Below are 27,677 nucleotides of genomic sequence, written 5' to 3' on the forward strand. Positions count from 1 at the left end.
AGGGAGAGCGCCCAGCATGGCACAGGGCTGCAGAGGAGACCCCGGCATTCACCAGCTGTAGAAGGATGTCATCACTGTCCCTGGCTGATTTTGAGGCGCGATTGGAGAATTCAGCGACTCGGCTCCCCCTGAGGCACCGTCCAGATTTACCCCTCTCTGCAGCGACCCATAGCTGGAAGCAGCAGAAAGTCCTTATCTTCTTCTGCAAACTGAGGAACCATGTAGGAAGCAAAGCAGAGCGTGGCTGGAGCACAAGATGGGAAATACAGGCGCCTGCGTTGCATTCCCAGTCTCCTCCCAGTGAGGTACCAGCCTTCGCCGCCGTTCACTCATTTTCCTTTCCACACGGCCGCTGTAAATTGTATTCCTTCATTTTGGAAAAGCATATCCAGGTGCTGGGGACAAAATGCAATGTGAGCTCTAATAAACCCTGCAGGGGTCACATGCGGAAGCAGATCAGCAAAAGGGACATAACCCAATTGTGAAGCGCCCTCAGAAACTGAACACAGGTCAACATGAGCCTGGGGTATCCGCTTCCTTTCTCTGCGGGAATGCATGCAAGAAATCTCAGAAAAATGTACCACCGTGTGAAGTATTAAATCAACACAAGAGTTTAGAATATTTTTTTTTAAAGTTACAGTCATAAAGAGACAGTTCAGTCCCGAGCTGTGGTTGTGTTCCCTGCTCCTGGTAGTTCTGCTTTGATCACGGAACATAAGGAGGCAGTTGGATCCTGGTTTCTGCTATATTTCAGCACGGGTTTTTCCTGGACTCAGGCACAATGAGGAGGGGAGAAGAGCGGGGGACAGTGGAAAGGGGGAATGGGGTGAGAGAGCTGGGAGCGGGAGCATGTGGAGCCCTCTTACCCTCACCTGCACAAAGGGGCGTTGTGCTGGACCTCCCTGCCAAGGCAGGAATGTTTGCTGAAAGCTGTAAAGAAGACCTTGCCATTTCACGTAAAAAACCCCAAAAGGCAATAGATGATCATTCAACGTGTAACATACATTGAAATAGCAAGAGAAACATGATTTCGGACAGTTTCTTCTGCTAAAAACATTCCACGTCTGTCTCCTGTGATGAACTGCCCCAGCACGTTCCTCTCCGATTTGGGAAATCCTTTTCCCCATGCCTGGTGTCAGAGCCTGGGACGGCGGGACAGCAGGACGGTGGGACAGCTGGACAGACCCAGCCCAGCCAAGAAAGGCGACCTGGCTTGAGAGCTGCCAGCTCCCTCCACCCCGGCCGGGCCCGCACACCACTCGGGCATCCCCAGGCCGCGGGCCCCATCCCCTCCCCTCCGCACCCCTCCCCGGCACCGCCGCTTTGGGGCGGGAGCACCTAAAAACACTATTTTTTTTTTTTTCTTTGTCCTCTCCTTTTTTTTAAAGCCTCGGGCGCTGCGGGAGGGGGCTGGGCTGGGCTGGGCTGGGCTGCGCCCCCTGCGCTGCCCTGCGCCCCCCGCGCTGCCCTGTGCCCCCTGCCCTGCGCCCCCCGCACTGCCCTGTGCCCCCCCGCACTGCCCTGTGCCCCCCCGCGCTGCCCTGTGCCCCCCCGCGCTGCCCTGTGCCCCCTGCCCTGTGCCCCCCGCACTGCCCTGTGCCCCCCCGCGCTGCCCTGTGCCCCCTGCCCTGTGCCCCCCGCACTGCCCTGTGCCCCCCCGCGCTGCCCTGTGCCCCCTGCCCTGTTCCCCCCCGCACTGCCCTGCCCTGTGCCCCCCGCACTGCCCTGTGCCCCCCCGCGCTGCCCTGTGCCCCCTGCCCTGTTCCCCCCCGCGCTGCCCTGCGCCCCCCGCACTGCCCTGTGCCCCCTGCCCTGTGCCCCCCGCACTGCCCTGTTCCCCCCCCCGCGCTGCCCTGCGCCCCCCGCGCTGCCCTGCGCGGAGAGGAGCGGAGCGCCGCGCCCGCGCACACGTGCGCGCGTTAGCCAGCCCGCCCCGCCCCGCCGCACTCCATTGGACAGGAAAGTTTGGTGCCGGCGGCGGATTGGCTGAGGGCGGCTCGGGGCAGCCGCGGTCGCCAATGAAAGGCGCCGGCCGGGCGGCGCAGCCCGGGCGAGCGGCGGGCGCGGCGCGGGATGGAGCTGAGCCCCGGCGTGCAGAAGGTGGGTCCGCGCCGCCGGGCGGGGGGACGGACCGGGGGACGGACCGACCGACCGACCGACCCACCGACTGACCGACCGACCCGGGCGCCCCGTGGGGTGGTTCTTCCCTTTCCCTCCTCTCTGGGCGCTCCGTGCCCGCTCGGGGGAGCCCGGCGGCGGGGCTACGCGGTGCCGGGAAGCGGCTGCGTCTTTGGGAAACGGCGTTAGGCTGCGTGCGGGGGAGGGACAGGCGCGCACCTGGGGACCGCGGTCGCCGGCAGGGCTGTAAAGCTTCATTTTTGTCTTTTTTTTTTTCTTTTTCCCCCATTGTCCCCTCACCTCCTGTCTTCTACCCCGCGGCAGCCCGCGCTGCACCAGCGGCTGTGCTCGCTCCAACGTTTCGCTGAGTCGGGGGAGGCGCGGAGCCCCCTCGGGTCGGAGCGGTAAACGCTCACCTAACAGCGAGTGTTACGGTGGCAGTCTGCTCCCATTTATTTCTTTCCTTGTATTTTTGGGGCCTGATTCAAAGCTCGCTGGAGTCCTATGGAGCAAAACTCACCCAGCGACTGTTGTGACGCTGGTTTTGAGTAAGGAACTGAAGCAGCAGATGCAAAGAGGAGGAATGTCCCAGAGCATGGCTATTGTGTGAGTTATTAAATACTCAGGTTTAAGAGCGGACAAAAGTAATCCTTGAAGTACTTAAATTTTTGCTGTATCTCAATAGGGCAAATCTGGCTGTGTGTTGCGGCCACGCAGGCACGTGCTGGGTCTGCCCAGCCACAGTGTCCAACGATGCATCTGGGCTTGTTCTTATTTCTATACAAGAAATCTACTTCAGCAAAGCTTTTGCTGGAAAAGCAATGGTTTGTTGTCTAAATTAACTTGCATGAGACTCTGACCACCGCTGCTCTGAGCTTGTGTCCTTGGGGGGAATTGTGTGTCTCCTCTTACACCCTGTGGAAGGTGTTCACTCCTTGTGCTCAGGCTGTCAAAGGCTTGCTTTCCCCAGGAAATCCCAGACCTCTGCCACAGTGTCTTTTGATGAGCAAAAGAACCAGAATAACTGAAATGCCCTCTTGGCATGGCATTAAGCTGAATGGAAGGGATTTTAATTGCTAAATAAAAAAAAAGTGTGGAATGGGTTGTCAGGGAACAGCTGCTCTTACGACCTTACTTGCTGTACCTTTGTCACTGCATAATTAGGAGATGAGTTAAACACCTAATGTCAGCACTTCTCGGTTTCCACATTGTTGTAATCCCATCTCTTGATGCCAGATGGCCCCGACTGGGCAGTGCCAGCGTTCTGTGCCCTGGGACTGGCCTCGGTGGGACTGCCAGGGCACAGGGGCTCCTCCAGACCTTCCCTGGGGGTATGGCACCCTTTGCGATGAACTTCTGTGAGAAGTTTCTTGCCAGCGCTGTCCTTGGAAATCCCTCCCTGACTGTCGGGATGGGAAGGTCAGCCTGTCTCTGTCGTCGAGGTGTAGCTCCCTCTATCCTATTAGGTTTGAACTGCGCTGCTGCTGGATCCCAAGGAAAACTACTTGCTGGGTTTTGTGGAAAACTGGATGCTCCTTGCAGGTGACCCTGGGCAAATGTTGGTGTTTGGCAGCGGGGCTTCTGTCTGTGTTGCAGTCTGGGTGACCGGGGCTGTGCCCTGCACTGGGCTCCCCTCTGCAGTGCAATGTTCCCGCTCTCTGTGTGACTTGCTTGAAATACCTGATCCTTGGGTGGGAGTGCGGGGGTTCCTCCTTCCAGCTCTGCCCACCTTCCCTGTCCCTGCTGACCCAGTTGGCTGCCCACTGCAGGGACCCTGTCTCTGCTTGCTGTTGAGGGCAGGCTCCCCCAGTGCGGCACTGTGGGGTGACCCTGTCCCCACAGGGATGCGGGGGTGGCCAGGGCTCAGCAAGGACCTGCCAGGAAGGCCTCCTCTGGTGTGTCGTCCCCAGAGACTCAGAGCAATGTGTCCTCTGCCAGCAGGTCCCTGTTGCTGATAACCCTCGGGCATGTCCATAGGGTCCTGGTTGCCACAGCTTCTGTGGTGAGGGCACCTTTGGATGCCAACTGGAGGCCCTCGGGAAGCTCTTACCAGGCACTGAGTGAAGATCGATGCCACAAGAGTGAAAACTGACCCTTTTTCATGGGCAACTGCAGCTGTGGGTTGCATGCTGTTTGGCCTGTGGTCAATCTGGTTTTGTCACAGCAGCTCAATTCCTGCCTCGTCCAGAGCGCTGCTTGGGGGTCCTGAGCAGGGTAAAGCCCCTGCCAGCAGCCCCAGGCGGGGGGGTCCCGTGTGGGAGGGAGCGGAGAAGCAGGGCTAGACATGGGCAGCAAGGAGGGCTAAGCAAGTCTGCCATGGAGCAGAAATACACCCCAGCAAAGCTGTCTCTGCACTAGACCCATCTCCCAGGAGCTTCTCGAGCATCATCCACAGGGGATGGAGCAGTGAGGCTGCACAGCGGTACGTCAGAGGGCTTACAAGGCACCTGAAAGACTTGCAAATGGCAGAAACCCTCAGAGCCTTTCCAAACTCTGTGCTTGGATATGTAGCTCCCCTTGGTGGAAGGGTGAAGGACAAGGCTTCGTCTTTAACTGCAATTTCGCTAAAATCTGTGAAGGGAATAGCACAAACTGTCTGCAGTGGAAGGGTGTAGTTTTGCTATGAGATCTGCTCATGGGCAGGCAGTGCTGAGCGTAACACCCCCTGCGTGGGGCGAGGGAGGTGTGATGCCCTGTGTCTGCATAACTCCTCTGACACGCTGCCTGTCTCCTGTCACCTGAACTGGAACCGGGCATGGTAGTATAAAAAAGGAAAAGTCCCAGCTAGTTTGCACTTCAAAAGGGATATGAAATGACATAGTAAAAACAAGGAAAAAAAATAATACAGACCTTGGATCACTGTCTGAATAATATATGTCCAAAGACAAATGGGCGTCTTCTCAGTAGACGGCTGTTTAATTTCCTGAATCGGGAGAAGGGCACTTTTTCTGGGCATGGGGTGGAATACTGTCAAATTTTAATTTGGCTTGGCAGTGTCGTACAACCAGTTTGAGCAAGTCGGGGAAGGCAAGTCTGGAACTCATTAGGGCTTCTTGCAAGGCCCTGAAAATTTGATTTTCAATCACTGTTGGGTTTAATTATTGTTGATGTCTTGCCTAGTGTATTATGGGATTCTTTCTGAGGAAATTAAAACAGCATGAGTGGGACGGCATTCTGTTTGGCAAATGGGTTGTTTAGATTTAATTCTAAATGGAGAGTTAAAACCCAAAACAAAGATAAAGTGTGGTGGCTGGCATTTTGTGCGTTACTGGAGCTGGTTCAGCTGGACTGTGCAGGCAGCAGGATTTGTGTACTGTTCTCACTAAATTCAGTCCATTTTTGTCAGCAGAAAATAACCCACTAAGCTAAAAGCACTGCTCAAAGCCAAGGTGAAGTTTACTCAGTTAATACAAATTTTGGTTCTTTAACTTTTTCTTAAGTTCTTTAGCATGGGTTTTGGCAAACATCCGAAGCAGACAGACTGTAGGACAGGAAAAAAGCATCGCTGCTGCTGTGATAAATCAGCCCCAGTGTATGCAGGGGTCTGGGTGACGTGGGGTCTCGGAGGGAGGCAGAAGCCTCCCTTCTCCATCAGCAATGTATCTGGACACTTGAAGACTCCTCTGCTTGTATCTGTAGATGTACATGGGAACACTATTAAGGATTGGGAACTTGTCCTTTGTAAAGTCCAACAATTTAGAGCTTTTTAGAAAACTTGAGGAATACATTGGAGACTCAGCTTTTTCACTCCTTTTTTCATAAACTGTATCACCTGATGGAGGTGTACAGCATACTTGGGCTGAATCCCTAGCTGTGTTTTTTCCTCTCAGCATGACAAGGACTCTGCGATCCTCCGCAGCGCTCGAGCAGATGGCTGGCTTCGCAGGGGAAGAACTGAGCTCCCAAATAATGGGGGTTATACCCAGAAGTCGTCTTCTGCAGGACACATCTGTGAAATCTGTTCTGTCCAAAACCACTTTCAAGCAATTTGGGCATGCGGTGATAAAGATGACAAGCACTGTAATTGCAGTGAGCGTGCCTGTGAAGCCATCGCGTTAGTCATTTAAACATGCTAGTGCTCATTTGTGTAAACACTGTCAGGAACTGTACAAGCAATTTCATCTCTGCTGTTGAAAGTTGGACCTCAATTATTAACAATTAGACTGCAGAAAGTTATTTATCCCTTGCGGACTTCTTTCAGGTTCATGATTTTTGGTTATAGTCTCCATTAGCACAAGTTCAGAGTTTCATTATGAAAAGTTGGTGCCTTCTCTGTAAAGCCTTCTCTCAATGGACAAGGGGTTTGGTCCCTGTGTCGGTGACAGGTTATACATGGCTGATGGCCCGGGGAGACGACTGTATCACCCCGTGTGCCCCTGTTTGGAAGGTGGTGTGTACTTGTGGGTCCGAAATCCCTGCTCCAAGAACAGCGTCATTGTGTTGGAGCCCAAGGGAGGAAGCGCTGCAGCAGCTGTCATGGGGAAACAGATGTTGATCTTAATGCAGAAACCTGCGTAGCTCTGAACAAGTATTTATAGATATGAAATCATAAAGCAGCACATGGGTTAAAGAGCTTATTTTGGGACTTGGACTCAGAGCTAAAATCAAGCCCCATAAAATACAATTTACAAGTTACAAAATCCCTCTTGTCCTGCAGGGAGGCAGTGTCTGGAGTGTTTGTTTAGGCTGAGTTTTTTCTCTTTTTTAAAAAGGAAATATTGTATTTCAGCCATTCAGGAAAAGAGGTATTCAGATGTCCTTGCTTGAAGCTATTGCTCCACTTAAAGATGGGGCTCGGAGAAAGGGAAAGATTTCAGGACAGCTATTTGCAATTTTCGGAAGACCAAGAGTTTCCTAATGCTGGTAACCAGCCTGACTCCTCATACTCTTACCATCTTGCCTACTGCAAACCCTTTGACTTCGTCCCTTCAGTTATTTAAAGTCTCTGAACTGCTCCAGATCAGTTATTTCCCCCTACAATGGGGGACTCAAATTTCCTCCTGCTGGATTTGCTGGTTTTGCGCTCCTCTGCATGTTGGCCTCTGTGCTTTCATGGGTCAAATAGAAAGTGCATTAAAAGCAGTTGATACAACTGAAATGAAGAGCAGCTTTGACTTAATTGCTGACAGATAAGGCATCCTAAATTGTTAATGTTTAGCTCACTAGGTGCAATATCTCAAACCTGTTCAGGAATGGCTCTTCTGAATTGATCAGAGGCAAGGGAGAGGGAAGCCTGTTCTTCCTTGTGCCGAGGGGGTGGGTGATCCCAGAGAATTAAATGGGCACTAGTGAACAGGAGTGCATGCTGCCTGGCTCACTTGAAAGTCAAACAGTGCAAATAAAAATACTAGGGAAATGGAGGAGGATGGCTGAGTAGTAGGAAATAAGGAAAATAAAAAGGGTGGTTGTTCTGCTAGTACTTAATTGTGGATGCTCTTAGCTGTATCTTTCAAACATGCAAAAATACATGCTTCCAGGAAAGGAACTTTTGCTTTTGCCTGCAATGTTACAGCCTTGGTTAAGAGAAGCACTGAAGCAGCTGGGTGGCTGTTGTGTACAAACTGCTGTGCAAATATCATTAATCTCTAGCACAGTTGTACATGGCTGTTGGAAGGTTTAAATGCTGGGGGTTTATTGCCTTACCTACTCAGACAATGGGCTAAATTCTGTCAGGATTAGGTTTTACATAGTCTTTAGTAAATTATTCCAGATAGTGTTTCAATGGGAAGGAACCTGTCAGGAAGAAAAAATCTACTGTTGTCTTATCAGAGGAACATAGGAAAGCAAACTTACCCAAAAGTACTGTGGCTGGTTGCCCATGGCCTACCAGTATTTGAGGTAGCACAGCCCTTCAGCTTCTGTGTTAGGGTTCAGGGCATCACCAGCTACAAAACGAACTCTGACTTACTCATTTGCTCTTTCTGAAGACCTGGAAACGTGTTGCCCAAAAGCACCTCACCTTATTTTTCCCTCTATATGAGGGTAACTTGTGTCAAGATAATGAAGCTCCAGTGGGAAAAAACATCCCGTGTGTTCCTATCGTGTGTGCTGCCAGTCTGCTTGGACTACCAAAGAGCATCCACAAGTGCCAGCTGCAACAGGGAGTTTGCAGGAGGACAGCCAGCCGGCTCCATCAGCCGTGTGTCTTAATCCAGAGCATCGGGATATAGTAACTGAGCAGTATTTCTCCTAGTTTAAAGTACTTGTTCCAGATGTGGACATCTAGGATGGAAACACAGACCTACAGCCCCAGAGGCTGGTGTGACATCTTCTCAGTAGCTGTCAGAGGGCTGCTAACTTACTACACCTCTCCTCCTAAACACTCCATGCCTAAGCCATGTTTTTTGCATTCTTGCACAGCTGGATGGGCCTTCTGAGATTTTGGAGGGGGCCAGATCCTATGGAAAACTTGGAGCTGATACAGTGAAGGTGCAGCGCGGGAAGGACGGGGTGAAGGAGAGGGGTGGGTGGCCCAGGCATGCCTCTGCCCTTCATCTGCTCTGCTGTGCAATGCCTTTGTGCCCTTGGGCACATCTTCAGCTTTCTTGTGTCTCGACCTCCTCAGCTGTAAAATGTGAATAGTAGAGCTGAGAAGATATTTAGGAGGACTAAATCAGTGGTGTGGTGTACAGAAATTTGATGGAAGCAGCTCCTGAAGTGCAACATGTCGGTGTACTGAGGGACCCCCATTCCGAATGGTAGTTCAGCACCTTCTCCTTGTGCTGGAGGTGGGAAGGACAAAGCTGGCTCAGTGAGGGCAACTGATGATTACAATCAGACACTTACCTGAGCACTCTGGAACTCAGCACAGCTGCTGTTTAATTAAATTTGGGTGAGTTCTTCCCATTCCATACACCCACTCACAGCTTGGTTTGGTCTTAGTGCTTCAGACACTTGATCTTAATTATGTCTTGCTTGTGGAAAAATCTGTTCATCTTATTTTTCAAACTTTGCCCTTCTCTTATCACTAATTCACACATTGTTAGTGGAGAAAGGAATGCTGCCAACTATGTGCTCTTGGAAGAGTGAGATATTTGCAGAGGCTCTGGTTCTGTTGTATCTCTGTCATCCTGTAGGTTGAGATCTGGCAGCTCCATTGAAATAGTTTTCTCACATATTGGTGCCTTTCCCTGGTCTTTATGTTGATAAAATAAAAGGCAACAAACTTCTTACTCTACAAAGTGTAATATCAGTAAGTGCTTCCAGTATTCCAGATGATACCAGCTCATTCACTGATGACTTAAATCCTATAGAGAGAATTTGAGATGAAAGACAGTCTTTGGTAAGTGATTACTTTTTTTCCTGTGAGTGTGGTAACTTGGATAACTGCTCAGAATCTGGCAGAGAAACAAATTGCTTTCAGGTCATGATTACAATAGATGTTTTCTGTCTATGAAAATGAGAAAACAAATCAAAACAATCCTTTGCTGTTCTCAGTCAAAATTATAGTAACAAGTGTGTATATTGATTAATGCATGTCTAAAAATAACTGTTTGCCCTTGCACAAATTTATGCCACTTGCAGACACTGCCAAGGAGCCCCTTCTAAAATCCAGATAAGCTTGTCCAGCACAGCCCTGAGTTTCCCACTCTGGAGGTAAGCCCTCTTGCCTGGCCTTCAGCTGGCCCGAGCTGTTTTGGACAGTTTTCTTCTGTGCCGGTACTGGGAGCTGACTCCCAAGCACACCTGAAACTGGACCTCACCAGACATCAGGTATAGTCAAGGAAGATGTTTGGTCATTAGCAGGAGACGAAAAAAAGCAGTGTAATACCCAGTATGTAAAACTGTTGGACAAGGTCAGTGTGCTTCAGGAGCGGCAGTTCTGCTGCCATGGCTCTTCTGCTCTGGCGTATCAGTGTCCTTAGAGCTGACACTGACGAAGTGGAAAGAAAAATCCATCTCCCCAGGAGCACCTCTAGAGCTAGTATTTTTTTTTTGTGCTTTAATTGGTCCAAGTGCTTTAGCTTTGACTTCCCCTTCCTTGTTGCATGCAAACTCCCAGATCGTGTATGTCTGGGGTGAGTGATGCTTCCATGGGCTGAGAGCAGAGCTGACATGTGTCAGACTGACGTCATCAGACCAATGTCACACCTTGGCTCTGCTTGATAAGCAGAAGCAGCAAACATCTTCCCTAACAAATGGCAGAGCGGTGAAACCAGACAGGGCTCTTGCATGTGAGACTTCTGGAGTATCTGTTCCAGATGAGAGGATGAGCCAAAACAAACCCTGAGGTGACTCAGGCTGAACTCCTTGTCCTCCAGCTGGGACATGGGTATTTCATATCACCCAGGGCTTGTTTGTTGGGTTCCTTCAGTATCTCAGTAGCTTTTTAGTGTGCATTTAAGATGGGTTAAGTGGGGTGGCATCACTGGCTGTTGTGCCCTCCCAAGCAGAAGTCTGGGGCAGTGTTGGCTCTGATGCTGGTACCTGCAGCAAGCTGAGGTCAAGTCATCTGCATCTTTAGTCTTTGCCAGCACTTGGTGTTGGATGAGCGGCTGCTCCTCTTGCACTGGAGCAACACTTGCTCCAGCCCATGCTCAGCACTGGATCCTGAGGAACAACTCCACAAAAGAGCTTTTTGGAACTTTTCAGCTCTCCAATGATGTCTTTTTGGGGTGATTTTCCCTGAAAAATTTGAGGCAGGTTTAATGAGAAGCAGGTGATCCCCCTTCCTCAAGGAATTTATTCAGAGGTTTTCCAAGATGGGGAAAACTATCTAGGAAAGTTCTGAGTGAGACAGATTGCCCATCCAAACCATGAATTAAGGTGCTTAAGGCCAAGCTCTTGAAAGGAGGTTTCTGCCACCCAGGAGAGGGTTGACTGGGGCTCTTCTGCATGGTAAAAGGACCTTAACTCAGTATTTTAGGACTGAAAGTAATTACTTGTTTAAATATCTAAACAAAGCTGTGAGTTTTTTCAGATGTATACAGCCTTTCCTACTGGGACACTTAGGCCAAGTTTTCAGTGCCTTTGGTGTTTACCTGAAATTCTGGAGCATCAGTTAGGTTACACCAAAAACGAGGTTTGACTTTTTTGACATGCACTTCGATTGCACCTTGTGAATGCCGAGCTGTAGTGGATAGCTCAGCCTTCAGCATTGCTGTGCTGCTGAGCTGAAATGCAGGTAGTGATACATTGGTATCCTAAGGAGTGCTAGCAATAACTGCCCTTGCACTTAAATGCATACACAAGAGCTAGTCAAATGAATAAAATCAAAGGGCCTCATTCAGGCAATCGCCTGTGAGATCAGTCTAATGCATCTGAAGTGAACCTTTTGCCAGCATAGGAACCACTGAAGGGAAGAACAGTCTTGGTAATTTGACCAGATAACTGAGAATCTTATTTCTTCTAGTGCATCTGCTTTTCAGCCTGAATTAGGAAATTAAAATAGGAGTGAGACTATTTGACATGGGTTCCTTGTTAGTTCAGAGTGAATATTACCTTGGCACTACCTTTACTATAGTAGTTTTGAAACATTGATACCTTAAAGACTCCCAATAGCATACAGAACAGTATGAGCTCAGAAATGGAGTAGTTCTAGTTACTACACAAATTGAGGGGAGCAGCAGAGGATCTGTTTCACTGCTAGCACAAGTGTCCTACCTTGCCTTAAATTTAAGGCAATCTCATAATAACATTAACACCCCAGGCTTGGTCTCTGTGATGGCTCTGTCCCTGCAGCTGGTGCCTTATGGATTTGCAGAGGTCACTGACCCAAGTACTTGGCCTTGCTGCCCAAGTGAAGCGCTCTGAAGGAAGCGTTGGACGCAGCCAGGGCAGTGCCCCAGTTCAGCCCAGGGTCTCCATGGGGCTGGGGGGCTGCTTTGGATGACCGTCATCCACTTGGTCATCTGGCAGCAGGTGGGCTTGCCAGCTCTCTGTGCCAGGGAGACTCGTGCCACCGTGTCCCTGGGCATGCCAGAAGCAGCTTTTTCTGGCCAGTAGCTGATGATTTACGTGCTGCTGGTACTTTTAAGAGCAAAGAGTTCAGAAGTCCCTAGCTTTGGTCAAACAGGCTGCTAGGTAGCCCACCCTTCCTGGAGGAGAGGCAACTGCATGCGTGCTGAGAAGGGACAGTTGGGTGCAACCTGTGGTTGTGTATAATAAAACAATGATGGTAAATCTGCCCTGCTGGACCCACAATAGGAAGGAAAATGCAACCAAAGAGACTTTCTGTACATACTGAGTCTGGCTTTATTCCTGTTTTTAACTTAAACACAGCCCCTTGGATGTGTTAATATTTTGCTGTTGGGATTGGCTGATTTTTCTCCTGCAGCCCATGTAAATACTCCTTAGCTTTAACTTGTGGTGTACTTTCCAGAGCTTGCAGCATTCCCCTCACAGTGATGTAGATACCTCTTCTGTTAGATGTAAACACTTACACCCTCCAGTTATTGGAAATCCTTAAGGAAGTTTGAGTTAGCTCCCTATTATTATGCAAGCTTAGCTCTATTATAGTCAAATAATGGCAACAAATTATTTGCTATCCATCCATATCCCTAAACTCCTCAACAATTGTGCTGAGCAAACTGGTCCCACCCATGTGAATATCATATGACTTTTCCCTTTTTTCTTTGTTCAAGGAACTCTTTCAGAGTTGTTAATCTCCAAAATTTGTTGCAGCTGGAGGAACCCCACCCAAAGTGTTCATGTGGTCCCTCAGCTTCTCTTAAGCTCTCTTCTGCCCTGGCTATGATTTATGGGGTAGGGTATCAAATGCCGAGACTGCGTGAGGGTCTTCCAGAGGCTGCACAGAAGGATTTATATTGAACTTGCCGTGGGCGCTGGGGAGCGGTCTGACTGTGAGGAGAGGTGAAACGAGGACCTCGGCTCTGAAGGGCTGTTGTGAACTTGTAGTAACTTTTTGGAAACCAGCTTTTCCTCTTCCATTCCTAAAAAGGAGGAGAAAACATACTTGAGGTAATTACGTGTCTCCATTGCCATTTTTAGTCTCCAAATAAGGTGTTGTGCAATAGTGTTTTCAGGATCCAGAAGCCTCTCTGCAGAAGCAGGAGGGCCCCACTTCACCAGACCCTTCTGGAGCTGCGGCTGCAGCAGCTGGTCCCAAAAGCCTTTCAGAGGCTGGAGAGCAGCGGGTGACTCATGCAGCAGTGCTGGGGAAGAATAACACTTGTGGGGTTACCCTTCAGCCCCCTCGTGAACCTGCTCTGATAGTACTTGTGCTCTCCACTGGCATCTAGCACAGCAAGTCAAAACAAATTGAGTCCTGCCTTGCATCCCATTGCTGTGCACGAAACTAACTCTTGCAGGAGAGTGTATACTCTTGGAAGCTTTATGGGTCTTCAACAGCCTTCGATTAATAACCACAATGGCCAAACTTGCCAAAACTCTGAACCTTATTTCAGGCCCGAGTTCCTCTTGAGGATGCAACTCCGGACTAATCTGCCAGCTGGGCTTGTGACCCTACTACAGGTCCATCCCCCCTCAGCAGTGGCGTGGTGGCCAGTGCTGCTGCTGACCAAAGGGATGTCCTCTTCTGGCTGAAGCTGCTCTGTGTTTTCTTGTGGTACATGGTGTATGTGCTGCTAATGGTGAAACCGTCCCGCTAGGAGATACCTTGGCCTTTCAGGGTGCTTGTTTCCCATCTGCAGGACTATTACAAGCTCTTTTTGTGATTAGAGCAAGGTCCCTGTGGATATGCAGGAGAAAAGAGGACTAAAGGTCTTCCAAGGGAGTATGGTCTAAGCATCCCTGATCAGATAAGGATCTCCTTACTTCAGTTATCATCCTTTTGTTAGTGACTGATTTAGCAGCTGGAGCCGGCTCCGCTTTCCTGTTTCCACCTTGTTTGTCACTTAACCAAGTCCCTTGTCTGTGCTGTGGTCTCATGACACGTAGCATGCTTCTGCTGGAGGTCAAAACTAATTTATCAAGCCTGTCTTGACGCTGTGCCTTGTGCATAGCCAAAGAGAGATGGTGTGGGAAGCAGCCTGGTCTGAGCAGTCTAATAGCAAAAGAAAAGGAAGAAAATCAAGCATCACTGAAAAGCAAGTGCCAGACTCATGACTGCATTTCCCTTACGCGGTAGCAAATTCTTCAGCAAAGGTGGGTGCCTCTGGCTTGGGGGGGACCAGGCTGCAGGCAGTGAAACAGCCCCTCAGGCACATGCTTGGCTGCATTAGATATTGCTCTGCTGTTACTGTGCTTGATTCCCCTCATGTATCAAACTCATTAAGGTCCTTAAAGGAAAGCAGATACTGCTACAGGTTCTCGTGGCACTTGGTGGGTTAATCTGTGTTACACATGCTCAGTGGGGCTTCCTGATTCTGCAAGGACCTGAGATAAACCAACCTCTCCGCAAAAGCAGCTATTAGTGGAGGATGTTAGGATGCTAGCTTTCCCTAACTGGCCTTCTTGTAAGCTCTGTGAAAATCTTATGTTAACATTAAATTTCCTCTACTCCTACTCCATAAAACAATTGGGTCTCATGGAATGAGTGTCCCAGGAGCAGGGTGCTGGAGCCACCCCGTACTTCTGTGGCTGTACAAAGCAGAGATGTTAAATGCATCCCAAGGCACTCTTTTCCTTACTGTACAGTACCTCTGCCTGCTCATAACTGCCTGCAGGAGGATCTCAGCAGGAGGATCTCAGCAGCCATCCTGCTACTGATGCTTTTGGCAGTGAGCTGCTTATTGCTACAGCTTTAGACTGGATGTGTGGAGACCAGAAAACCGTGGCAGCTGATGGGGTTCTGTGTCCATATATATCCAGTTATACATAAGAGGGGAAAGTACTTGTGTAGCTGCAACTCTAGAAGGGAGGAGATGTTTCTGAGGGCCTGTGCTTGTGATAGCTGGTGTGTCTGAGCACTGCAGGTCTGAGTTCAGCCCATTTGTCTGAAGTTTGGTCCATTTGCCGGTAGCATTAGTCTAGGCATGGCATGGTTGCTCCTAGAGGAGCATTCACTGGGAAACACTTACTTAAGCTTAGTCTGAAGTCTTCTCTTTGTGGATGTAGTAAATCTCTGGCACTGAACTGGTTGTGAGGAGAGTGGAAAGAAGCTTCCACTTCTTGGAAGGATTTTCAAGTCATGTGGATGTGAAAACAGTGTTTTCTCCATGTGCCATTGAGAACAGTCCCCTCACAACAAGCTCAACTGTCAAACTAGCTTCAGTAGACCCTTTGGCAAAGGGTCATTGGCCAAGGTCTGCTGGGCTGGTCAGAGGGTGATGATACACCAGAAAAACCTTCTGAAGTCTCAGCTGAGTTACAAATGGAGGAGGCTGGTAGAGCTGGACTCTGACCTGCTCATAACTTCTAACCAGGGGTCCATCTCGCCAGACCTGCCTTGGAAGCTCAGTGTTCTTCTCCAAAGGAGTCCTCAAACTCTAAACCAAGATGGAGCCATGTTTGGGTTTTTTCCTTGTCGCTTGTCATTATAGGCTTTCTACTTTCCAACCACTGAACGAACTTGCCAGTGTCTGGATGGCCCTGCCTTTGGCCAGTAAAACAGTGAACCATGGTATTACTGGCGTATTCCTAGGATTGTTCAGAGATATTTTTGTGGGTAGAATGGCCTCAATTTCCTATCATTTCATTACCTAAGAATTTCCTCCGCACTGACTTGCTTTCTCTCTTTTAATAGCAAGAATGCTATAAGACAAAAAAGCCAAAACAGAAATCTTAAAATGCATTGTATATCTAGTCATGGTGAGCAGAATTTGCTTTTCTTCCAAGCAGTTTGTTGACACAGGCTTTTTTTTAAAAGCATTACAAATGTCTTCAAACTCTTTATCTTAAATTTTAGTATCTCCTGGTTTAACACTGTTGTTCCCAAATGGGCTTGGGCATAGGTGGAATCTAAGATAGTTGGGGAGCATTTGTTTCGCATTATCTTACTGGGTTTGGGTTTTTTGCAGTGTCTTATGTGTCTTTTTTTTTTTAAAGAAATCTCCTTTTATGCATATTTGAGGAGCCGGAGCGGAGCTGCGAGGAGAAGCTCCATATCTGGGCAGGAAGTCCTGCTGACCAGGCAGCCCAAAAAACAGGCAGCGGCGCCTGTTATGTTTGGCCCCTGCACAGGGATGGAAATGAGTGGCTCAAACCTCTCTCCACTTCTGAGGGAGCGAGGAATAACGCTGTCCTCCAAATACAGAGATGTGGCTGTGCTTCCAGTCATCACAAGGAGACACTGCCCGGAGGGGTCTGAGCTGGCAGGGGAAGGCGATGCAGCAGTCGGTGGATAAGTGCCCCGTCCCCGTGTGGAGGGGGCTCAGGTCTGTTTGCCCAGGCTGCTCCTGCTGCCCTGGCGAGGTCTGCCTGTGCCACAGGGATGTCCCTGTGACTTCATGGGGCCACCTGAGCTGCCCTGCAGGCAGTGGTGGAGATGAGCTGCCATCCCAGCACCTTCCCCTCCTGCTGGAGACCTGTACCTCCGAGGGTAGGGAAAAACGAGTCATCTCAGGAGCCATGTGTTGCCTTGAAGAGCCTCTCAATTTTTGCATCATTTCCCCCATATGTTTTCCCATAGCTTCAGACTCACAGCTAGCTTGCATGGTGAGGAGCAGTGAGTCGTGCCACTGACACCTGCAAACAAGAGTTTCCAAGGAGAACTGGAGCTCCTGGTTGCAAAGGCATGTGGTCTGGTCCTGGCTAGAGCAGTGCACAAATGGGAGGGCTGGTGACTAGTCTTCAGCACGTGTCTGAAGCTGTATGTGGCCAAAGATCAGGGCTAGGACTTGTTTAGTTTTGTGTTAAGGAAATGGATCATCAGCTTTTGTTGTATAACCCAAAGGCAAGGATCACCTGTTGATGCTAATGGGCTTGTTCTTCAAGTGAAATGATAATGGCAGTTTAAGATAAGGGCTGAGACTTTGCTGTGTTAAATGTGATCCATTTTACTGTATTTGGGCTGAGTAAATGTGTAACCGTGGTAAGACAACAGTAGAAGTCCAAAAGCAGTTCCCAGGGTGCTGGCAGAGGTGCTGTGCTGGATCAGCAGGTGGAAAGGTGCAGCCTGCCCCACTTCAGCTGGTCCGGTAAGCCTTACAGAGATGGCCTGTGCTGCAGGGTGCCCCTCGGTTTGGAAGCACTTGTGGGACTTGTACATCCATCTAAGCTGGCTGTTCGGCCCATGGTGGTGTGGGGCACCACCCGTTTGATCCCAGCTCTGCCAGCTGTTAGGCTTTAGGATGCTCACCCTGCCCTTGGCAATGGACAGTCATGCCCGAGCCATTGTGTGGCAGCATTTGGAGTTGGGTGGGTGTCTAAAACAGATCCAGCAGCCTGGACACAGATCCTCCAGCTAACTGGGGTGATGGGTAGTGCCAGCCTGCTCTGGAGAGCAGGTACAAGGGTGTTCTGGAGAATACTGATTGAGTAGGGAACTTCCACGGGGTTCAGATTGAGTAAAGAGTAAAATTGGACCTGGGACATGAAGCAGAAGTCATATTTGACAAGTGGAACAAATTACCAGGCTGAATAAATGACCCAGAAAGGGTCTTGTTAACACTGAAGTAATAAAGTGAAATGCTGGGTTTATGTATCTGTGGAGGTCACAGGCTGGTGGCAACCCCCAAATGACTGAGTTCCTGCACTGACACGTGGAGTCTGAAGCATCAGGTTGTCTTGTTGGGGGGTTACATACTGGTTCTTACTCCTGACAACACTTTTCCCTTTGCTTTCCCCTCATATGTAATGAAACTTCTCCAAATGAGTTTATTTAATCCAGATGTTTGTATTTTAAATAAACAACCATTCATAGTCCCTTGCCTACACTCAGCTTCTGTCTGACTCATTAAGATCAGGGTCAGTAAAAAAACCCATCAGTTAGTAGATATCTAGTGCACAGTTCCAGAACTGGCAAGATTGTAAGTGGTCTGTGCTGGAAACTTAAATGTCTCTATCTGTTCTGGAGATCTGGCACATAGCTGAAGAATCAAATGTCCTATTTTTCTGGATATTAGAGGCAGGGGGGAGTGTGTGTGCATGTTAAGATCATTTTTAAGACTTATTTTTATGAATTCCCAGGGTGAGAGGTCTTTTCACTGGCTTCAAAATATCTGGAAAGACTGCAGGTGAAAAATGAGGTAAAAACTACAGGTGAAAGCCGAGTCACAAATGAAATAGCAGTCCCTTGGGCAAAGTGAGCTGAAATGGGCTGCTCTGTACCCTTTGGGCTGCGTGTTTCTCAAGGATGAGCTACCTTGTATGGGGACTTAATAGTTCTGTAAAAAAAAAAGCATGTAAAGGCTTGTAGTCTACCTTTAAAATTGGCAAACCAGTGTCTGGCTGTTTCTAGAACCATCTGCTCGTAAAAGCTTCATCCTTATTAGCAACACCAGGTTTTCCAAGTAAATTAAATGTCTTTCCTAACTGAGTGCCATCAAATAACCTTTTCCTCTCGAAAGCTGCAGAATATGAGTTTGAATGTTGGAGGGGACCTTGGGGTGCCCCAGGTCTGTGCGGGAGCTTTGGGGAGCCTGGAAGCGGGACGGGTGGATCCGGGAGGGAGCAGGAGGAAGGAGCGGCTGCCAGCGCAGTCACCAGCTTTGCCTCCCAGCAGAGCTGCGGAGCCCAGCGCTGCTGGGCAGAGCTTAGGGCTGGTCACCAGCGAAGCCTGCAGTGCCTGGCTGCCCATGCAGGGTCCCTGCAGAGCCTCCTCAAAGAGGAATCTATTTTTTTAACTACCCACAGCACTGCAGAGTGAAGGAACTGAGCACGTTCTCCCAAACCTTCACTTTAAAAACCTCTGTTCTTTTACTGCTATTGATGCCTCCATTTGAAAATGGGTGTTGGCAAGGATGGCCTCTGCCCATCCCCGTGTAAAGCGGGGGAGTGCTGTGCCCTTGCTGCTGGGGGGCAGCAGGATGGGCGGGCAGGGGGAGCAGCGTGCAGGGGATGAGGAGGGCTGCGGGCGGCTGAGTGGGGAGAGGAGCTGGGGCTGGGCGAGGAAAATGAGGAGCTGGGGCAGGAGGCGGCGTAACAATATTGATTTAAATAGTGTATGATCTTGTAATGAAAGACTCTCATAACACAGAAAAACACATGGACTAGATTAAGATTGCATAGGCAGGCAACACCCTTCTCCAGCATTAGAAACCTCTGCAGCCTTAACTGTTCTTCTGATGGGCTCCGAAACTGTTCGTGCACAAATGAAGGGTCAGTGCCTAGAACTAGTTTGTATTTCAAGAGGGATTAAAGATCTTCTACAGAAACTTGATGAATGGGAGCAAGCACCAAAAAGGACATGGTGGTATGAGACCTGTATGTGTCAAGCCTTAACAGAGAATGCAGGCTGTGAGGTCCGAAGTGGTCAGAAAATTGCAAGAGACTGACACTTTATAATGCTTCTTGAGGACTGAAAGTATTTTTTTGGAGGTGGATGACCACCCTGTAGTTTAATCTCTGACTGCACAGGGTCAGCTCTGCTGAGATGGGGTGAAGCTCCTGTGATGCTGCCATTGCTTCTGCCAGGTGTGTGTGTCCTGGGGGTGGGACTGTCCTTGTTTTCCTGAAGTCCATTTTTTGCAGGGAGCAAATGTCTGTCAGACAGGAGTCTGAGTTTCTGTAAAAAAAAAAAATCAACCAGGCTGAGAAATTCAGCGTCCTGTGGTGTCACTTCTCCCTGATGCTTCCTGCAGTACTTCTTGTCTCCCATCGTACCTGCCTGCATTCTTCACATTCAAAAAGCGATGTTTGATAAATCCATGGTGTAGACACTAGAATAAGGTTTATTTTTAATGTTATTGGCTCCTGTTGTGGTTTTTTGCACTTGTCTCTCTCCTGTCGGGAGGTTATTAGGACTGTCTCTATGCAGCAGCGAGCACCCATGTATATAAGTGACTTTCTTCTGTTTTCAGTGAGCAGCAGAAAGCGCAGCACAACCACAGCCCTTTCACACACCCCCCCCCGCCTTTCCTGCCTGGAGCCTTTCCCTGCCATGTTTCCTGTTCACCGTGGAAACTACCCATAAAACCCAGCACCAGAGGCGTGGAAACACGCCACACTCCCAAAATACACTTGAGCCCCTGTAGAAAGATCAAGGAGGTCCAAGCTGCAGTAAAGCAAGTTTAGCATCAGGTCATGGCAATGCACCTCCATGTCTCGCTGCATGAAATTTCTGACTTGCACAGATTCATATGTAATATATAAGCTAAATCAAAATAACCTTTTAATGAGACCTAAGGCATCTGTGCATGAGATTAAGGTGGCTGCCCAGTGTGTGTGCATGTTCACTGTGTTTGATGTGCCATCTCCCCCACACCATTGCAGACATGCTATCTTTGCTCACTTTAAGGTGAAAACCTTCATCCCGAGCATCCCTGCATAAACTTGTAGCAGGTCTGCATGGACAGTGGTCAAATGGCATTTGGGAGGCTTGAGGCTTCACAGAACATAAGGCATGGCTGAAGAAATCAATGTCTGAAGGACAAAACTCAATATTGGTACTCTAGTCTCAGAAGATCTTTGAGGATAAAGCCTTTCCAACTCTGTCCTGTTCTTTTCCAGATGTCGGTGAGCCAGCCACAGTCAGGAAGAGGTGTGCCTTGTTTACGCTGCAGAGGGATGTGCACAGGCTTTGAGCCACATTCTTGGAGGTAATGTCTTGGCCTTGATGGGTCCTGCCCCAACGCTGTCCCTTTGGTCCTGTCGATATTTGGACTCTGGTGACTTTGAGTGCAAAGAACTGCAGAGCACTTGAGTGGTGTTGGGAGGTGCAGAGAGGACGCACTGTCTGGATAGGATAACTGCTGAGTTGAGAAGATGCTCTGCTGCCTGCTCTGCCTGCTCTCCATCTCCCTTCCCTCACTGGTTCTTCTCTTTTACTTTTTTGAATTAAAATCTCATCCACAACTGCTTAAACCAAGCTGAGGCTCTCATGCAGTGGGTTTTTTCTGCTTTTGCTAACATTGCCTGCTCCCTGGGAGTTGAGACTATCTTTGCTAGGTTGGGTGCAGGTCTTGGCAGCAAGCTGTGGCTTGGGAAGAGGAGAAAGCTGGGGTGAGAGATGGCCCAGCCTGCAGAAGGGTCACCTGCCATGGGACCGTCCCCAGCACAGCCCTCTGTGGCTGGTGCTGTTCAGTGGTACGCTGGGATGGGGGCACAGTGCCAAAGCTGCTGCACACTGTGCTCGGCACGAGGCACCCGATGCCCTGCGCAGCATGTGTGCTGGAGCATGTATCCTTTGCCTGCATGGATCCTCTGCGTGCTGGCTTCCTAGCCTGTCAGGTTGTTTGGAAATGAGTTAGTGAAAACAAACATGTCCTTGCTTGCTTTGGAGGCAGGGAAATGCTGACCAAAAGGATAATCCTGCACTGTTGGAGTTGTGCCGAGTGCCTGGCTGTCTCCCTCCTTGAGGGCAAGCCTGGGTACAGAGCTGGTGGGGTTAAACAAAGCCGCATTGGCAAGGGCTTGGTGCTGCATCCCGCTCAGCAGTGCTGTGGTGGCTGTTCCTGCCGACTGCCCCAAGCACCCTGATGGCTGAAATGCTATGCTTAGTGCCAGAAACATCTTGGTGTTTGATACTTTCAGCTTTTCCTCTTAAAAACACTAATTTAGGTAAATAGCCACCAATATCAGTAGCTGGTGGGAGCTGACCAGTACTGTGTGTTCAGCTCCGGGCAGGGACCGTGAGCTGCTGCCCTGCCCTATCTGCTTGCACACTGAAATGGGAGAAACAGAGGGGGGCTTTGAAATGGAAGGGAGCTATCCGGATGTCATTAATTAAAAAAGAATTAATGCCCTCTGAGGCTGTCTTGCAAAACACTAGACTCTCTTCTGTCAGCCTGGAGAACTCCTGTTTGCTGTGGGCTGTGCAGCTGTGTCCTGCTGCAGTGGTGCACAGCAGCCTGCAGTCTGCAGCTGTGCTGTCTGTGCTGCTGAAGTGCTTCAGTAGGCTTCGCAATAGTGGCATGTAATTGTGTCCTGCAGCCTTCAGTTCTCAATTTCAATACTTCAGCTGTGTGGAAATCCAAACTTTTAAAACACTCATTTGGCTGAATCATACTTTTTTTTTTTACTAAATTAAAGGCTGGTTTGAATCATAATTGTTCCAGGATCCTGCTGAAATACTTGGGGTTGCGTCAGAGTTACTTTGTCCTTTTGCTATTAGCATTTGATGGAAAAGCTGGCCAGTCTATAAGCCTTAGACTTATCTTTATGACTTATAGCTATTATAATTAAAATGATAGATACTTAAGTACCAATTCCTCTTTTAGCAGTCACTTTTAATGGCATGTAAAGCTTCGTAAGAGGTGAGTCTAGTGCTGAGCTGTTGGAGACTGGTGAGGGTGGGAGACTTAGTGATGCTTGAAGGGGTTTTCAAAGTTCAAGGAAAGCGGCAGCTCCCCGCGGCGGGTGGGAGGCAGCAGTCTAGCAGTGCTCCTGCGGCTGCTTTCGCTTGGGGACAGCACTTAGGGGTTTGTAGCTTTCTGCTCTGTGTTGCTGCTGACCCCTCTGGGATGCATTGTGCTGAATTCCCATGCACAGCTCAGGCCGCAGGAGCCTTTTGTTTTATGCCATAACCCCAGTCTGCGTTTAACCTTTGGAAGAGGCTGATGCTCGGTGGCTGAGCCCATCGCATGATCGCATGCCTCCTGTGGCCCAGCTCGCATCGAAAGGATTATCTCGCTGTCACCCACAGGAAAATCTGCAAGTCATGCAAATGCAGCCAGGAGGACCACAGCCTGAGCTCGGATGTGGAGGACGATCGGAAAATTGGGCGCCTGCTGTCGGACTCTAAGTATGCCACGCTCACTGCCCGGGTGAAAGGAGGTGACGGCGTTCGCATTTACAAAAGGAACCGCATGATCATCACCAACCCCATCGTCTCTCGGAAAGACCCCACCTTCGACACCATCACGTATGAGTGGGCTCCCCCGGGGCTCGCCCAGAAGCTGGTAAGACAATCCGCAGCGCATTTGGCTGGTAGTTGTGTCACTTAATGAAGAACATAACTCAGCTTGGAATAAAGGTATCGAGGAAAAATAGTAAAACATATGGTTTGCCTCGCAGAGCAAAAATGTACATAACTACTTTGTATTTTGGAAAACTATGTAAATAACCAGAGTAGGTAGGAGAGGGGAATGGATTGCCTTTGGGTTTTTATAGGTTTGTTTACATTTCCAGAAGAAGTCTTAATGGGTTTTACAACTAGAAAGCTCACTATTTTGGTAAAGCTCATGTCCAATAAAAACATTGCTGAGGAGAGATCCCATCTCTGCTGTCCTGCCAGTTGTACAACGCCTGTGTAGCCCACGCAGGCGTTTGCATGCTCCAAAACCCCAGGCTGGATGCGGGAGCAATTATTCCAGGCCGCCTTGGGGTGTCTGGGCTGGGATTTGATCCTTTCCCTAAAGACCCCCAGGAGGGCACCAAGAAGGCAGAAAGCTGTGCAAGCTGTGGGACATGCACAAGGACAAGAGTTAACTCCAGAGACCTGTCTCCATGCTTCTAAAACAACATGGGTCTGGACTGGGCTTCTGGGAGAAACAGTGGAGACAAGCTGTTTGGGTGGTTTATTTGGGCAGGAGGAGTTGCCCTGGACTCTGACATCCCTGTTGGAGAAGGGGGTCCTGCCTTGCTTGTTGAGTCTGATCTCTTACAAATCTGGGTGTGAGCCTGTCCCAAAACCAGCCAGCACAGGTGGAGGTAGCTAGCTGGGACACTTCCACTAACCTGGAGGTCTTTTCAGCAAACACTTCAGGAAACTATGCTTCAGTCTGTCTCAAAAGCATAGAAATTAAATCAATGTAGAAAGAAGTAATGCTGCATCTAAATCCAGTGCTGTGTTTGTAAATTACTCTGTTACGGAAATGGGCTTTAATGATAATGGCAGAATAACTGTTGTCTTTAATACAGTAATTATTTTCTTTGCTTGCTGAGGTAGTCATTAAAAATCTTGGACTTAAAATAGGCCTGGCATCTCAGGTTTATTAACCAGGAGTGCAACTAGTGCTCACTTGTGCCTCTAAATCACAGAATGGCCCTAAACCTCCCCGGAACGCAGCCTTGCTTCCTGTTGAATGCTGCATCACCTTGGTCCCAGACAAGCATGCGCAGGAATGCCAAGTGTGTTGACAGTGCTTACTTCGTGGCTTAATGTCTTTGTAATGCTGTTGTCTTTAACTTCGGCTCAGATTTGCTGAATAAGTGGAGGAGGGGGGAAAGGGGGTTTAAATTCTCCTTGTGGTGGGCAGTCGATGCTGGGTGGGCAGTCAGGCTGCTGTGTCTCGGGGCTCCCATCTCCCACTTGCAGAGGGGCATTGCTTCAGTAGAAAACATCCTCCAGCAGCAGCCCAGGGCAACGGAGCAGAGCAGTGGGCTCAGAGCCCCTGTGCCCAGGCACCCTCCCACCACCTCTGCCGAAACGCAGCAGCAGCCCGTCCCTGTCCCCAGCAGACTTGAGCTTGCTCCCTCAGGGAACAGGAGTGGGAAAGCTCATTGTGCCAAGGTGTGCTAGCCTGGAGGAGAGCTAAGGTGAGCTCTGCGGCTGGGAGCACCCTGTCCGCAGCTCCTGCCAGCGTGGGCATGAACTCTGCCCATCACTGCTGCCAGAGGAACCCATCCCAGATTCAGCACTGGAGCTGGGATTTTTTTTTTTTGCTTACAGCTATAAACAGTCTGATCCAAATAAAAATATTTGTTTAGGTTTTGTAAAGAGAACTTGAGGTAAAAAGAGGAGATGAGTGTGGTCCCATGCTGAGGGCTGGATCTGAAAACAATCCCCCAGCCCCTCCTTCCCTCCTGCGCCTGGTTTCTGTCCGGGCGAGCGATACTGCCATGTGGGAACGAATGGAAGTGGTTTTCGGTGTGTGGAAGTGTTAGCCAGCAGAGCACTTCTTGAGGGAAAGCATTTAACTGGCTTTTAACTGTGGTGTTGTACTAAAAACATTACATGTTACACTGTCATTAGTGGACAGCTTTTGCTCTTCAAATTAAACAAATAGTTTAAAGCTGCTGAAAATTGCAACCAGATTTTTTTAAAGAATTGGGGAAACAAATGTGAAATTGCAGCTGCACACCGAGAGGCAGACTGATTATTTCTTAAAACTCAGTTGCCATCACCCCCTTGGAAAGGCTGACTGGGGGTGGCATGCAGCCTGTACTGGGAACGCAACTGGGGCCTGTGGTGCTAATTGGAGCAGACCACTGGGCTTTAATGAGGGACCGAGACCCCCATGTATCCGACTGCCTGGCTGTTTAAACATAGAGCTGCTGCTCACAGCTGCCTCTTCCTTCTTTTCTTTGGTAGGAGCTGGCCCAGCAGGAATGTTTGTTTAACCACTGTTTGCCTTCCGCAGGTCCCAGGGGGAATCTGGGAGCTTGTGAGGGACGGGGAGAACAATGCTGGCACTCTTCCCGCCAGCCTGATTCATTAAGCATGCTGCCCAGCCCGGGATTTATCAGAAACCTGGGTTTCACTGCTCCACAAGCTGGCTGCAGCGCGGTGCTGCCGGCACCTTGGGGCAGGGTCAGCTCCTTGCTGTGAAGGATGCCCAAGCTCTGCAGCTCCTGGGCTGCTTTCTTCTTCTATGGGGCTGAACCCCAACCATGCCCCCTTGCGAGTGTGTGTTTGGGGTGACCCCGAATGCAGCCCCGTGCAGTGGGGGCACTGGGGAGCCCAGCAGCTCCCCCACCCGCAGCAGCAAACTCCATCCCTGCAGCGCTGGTGAGGGGGCAGCTCAGCAGCATGTGCTTCATGAAAGCTTTTGAACTCTTCATAGTGCCTGAACAGGCTGGCAGATACCTTGGTTCAAGTAAACAATGTGCAGGAGCTTTGAAGACAACCTTGATAAATTTTGGCTCGAAGATCAACTTGACAAACTTTTAGGAGAAATGCTAGATGTCAGCCTTTCTTGGGATAGTTTAAAAGGGATTTGGGCCAAAAAGCTTTTAGTGCATAACTGACTCACTCCAGTGATTTCCAGCCTGCCTTCAGAAGGAAACTTGGGATTGTTTTTAATATTGTTGTCCTGAAGTGGATGGTCCAATAGTAGGAGAAAGTTCAGAGCGTGTTTTCATTAAGCTGTGCCTGGAGAAGTTATGAAGTAGATATTCAGGGTCCTTGGGGAAAGTGAAAAGGACAGATTACAAAATATCTCCAAAATCCAGTAGTTAACAGTGAAAACCTAAAATGCTTTTCCTCAAAATTATCTGCGCTAAGGCAACATAGTAAAGCATTTGACTGTAATAATTAATGGTAGCAGCAGAAGAAACAACTCTTTATCCTTCATGTTAATTCAGCCTGACGCCAAAAACTTTTTTCCCTGATCTATTCTCTGGACACATTTTGACATCTGCAATTATAACTTTAAGCATTCCCTTGATCAGGGAGTGAAATCCCACCACATGTCTGGGCAGATATTGAAACCTGCCACTGAGCAGTCCAACTGTACTCCTAAAGGCTTGAGACTTTGCTTTTCTCTCACTTTCAGCACAGACATTTTGTATTGGCAATGGAGAGTCTGGCACTGGAGTGGAACAAGATGCTTCAGATACATGTGCTGGCACGGTGCTATTCTTGTAGCTCTGGTATAAGTGTTCATTAGTCTTGGCACACTTGTAGTGGATTAAGAATTTCTTCCATTAAGATCCCACCACATTACTACTCTGCTAGTGCTTTTGCAGTGGCTGAACCAAGCCAGCGCAGACTGCATAGCATACGCTGTCTTAATGTTCATGGTCGTACAGCATCGAGGCTTTGGTTGCTGCTCTTTGCAGTTGTCAGATACCACTGACAGTATCCTTATTTTGTGGGGCAGTGCCTGTGTGAGGCCTGGGAGGAGCTGTCAGGGAGTTCTTGTCTTTTGCTTCTGTAGTTCCTATTAGGATTTCTTACTTCTGTGAAAGCCATCTGTGCACCAGATCACTTATGCAGCATCCCGCAGCTCTCTAACCAGCTATTCCTGAGCAGCACCTTCTCCCACGGGCTGACAGCCCTCCCCCAGTAAACTTCTGGATATCGGTCTTGCCATTGCACAGAGGCACAATATACTGAGTGTTGATGTCTAATATCATAATGTGCAGCGATGTTAATATGCACTCCAAGAAATGGGGAAGAAGCCCTGCCTCCATTAAATCACTTAGCTATTGCTGTTGCAAATCTTCAGGCAGGAATCTTGCCCTGCAATGCTGCTATCTGGCTGAAAGTAGCTGAGGTGCAAGCTGACTTTGAAGTTTTTACAGATGTGATGAGTTGTTCAGTGTTGTGCAAACCTTTCTGTATTTCAAAGGCCATACTGAACCAGACTATGTACAGTAAACAGTTAATCACTTCTAATTTTTTTAAAATTCAGTTTTCAAATGCTGACCAAGTAAGAAACAAATCTAATACAGCTGGATGCTGGTCTTTAAAACAGAATGGCAGAGAGCCAACTGGCTGCCCCTTAGCTCTTCACACTACAATAGGAAAAATGCCTTGAGTGGGAAACTCCCTTCCCCTTAGCACCAGGCCAGAAGAAGTTAACTGTACAGACCCCACTGTCCTGCAAATGCTAATTCAGTGTGGGACAGACCTCTTGCAAGATCATGATTTAATCTGCTTTTAAGATAGTGGCCAGTTGAGTAGGAGACTTTGGATAGTTTCTTGGCATTTA

General features: G+C 49.1%; 1 protein-coding gene across 3 annotated transcripts in view; it reads left to right on the forward strand.

Annotated features, from left to right (window-relative positions):
* The first annotated feature begins 2,059 nt into the window (after positions 1-2,059).
* The window catches only part of LMCD1 (LIM and cysteine rich domains 1), a 34,176-nt gene continuing 8,558 nt past the window's right edge, over positions 2,060-27,677 (forward strand). Inside the window, exons 1-3 of one of the 3 annotated variants that reach the window (XM_076346710.1) lie at positions 2,060-2,100; positions 20,590-20,678; positions 22,724-22,979. In XM_076346710.1, the coding sequence (XP_076202825.1) occupies positions 2,074-2,100; positions 20,590-20,678; positions 22,724-22,979 (372 nt within the window). In that variant the 5' untranslated portion in view covers positions 2,060-2,073. Of the gene's footprint in view, positions 2,101-2,608; positions 2,725-19,986; positions 20,161-20,589; positions 20,679-22,723; positions 22,980-27,677 lie in introns of those variants that run through there. The other 2 variants (XM_076346711.1, XM_076346712.1) reach the window with 2 other exon arrangements.

This window comes from Aptenodytes patagonicus, chromosome 8 (assembly GCF_965638725.1).
Source record: "Aptenodytes patagonicus chromosome 8, bAptPat1.pri.cur, whole genome shotgun sequence".
NCBI lineage: Eukaryota > Metazoa > Chordata > Aves > Sphenisciformes > Spheniscidae > Aptenodytes > Aptenodytes patagonicus.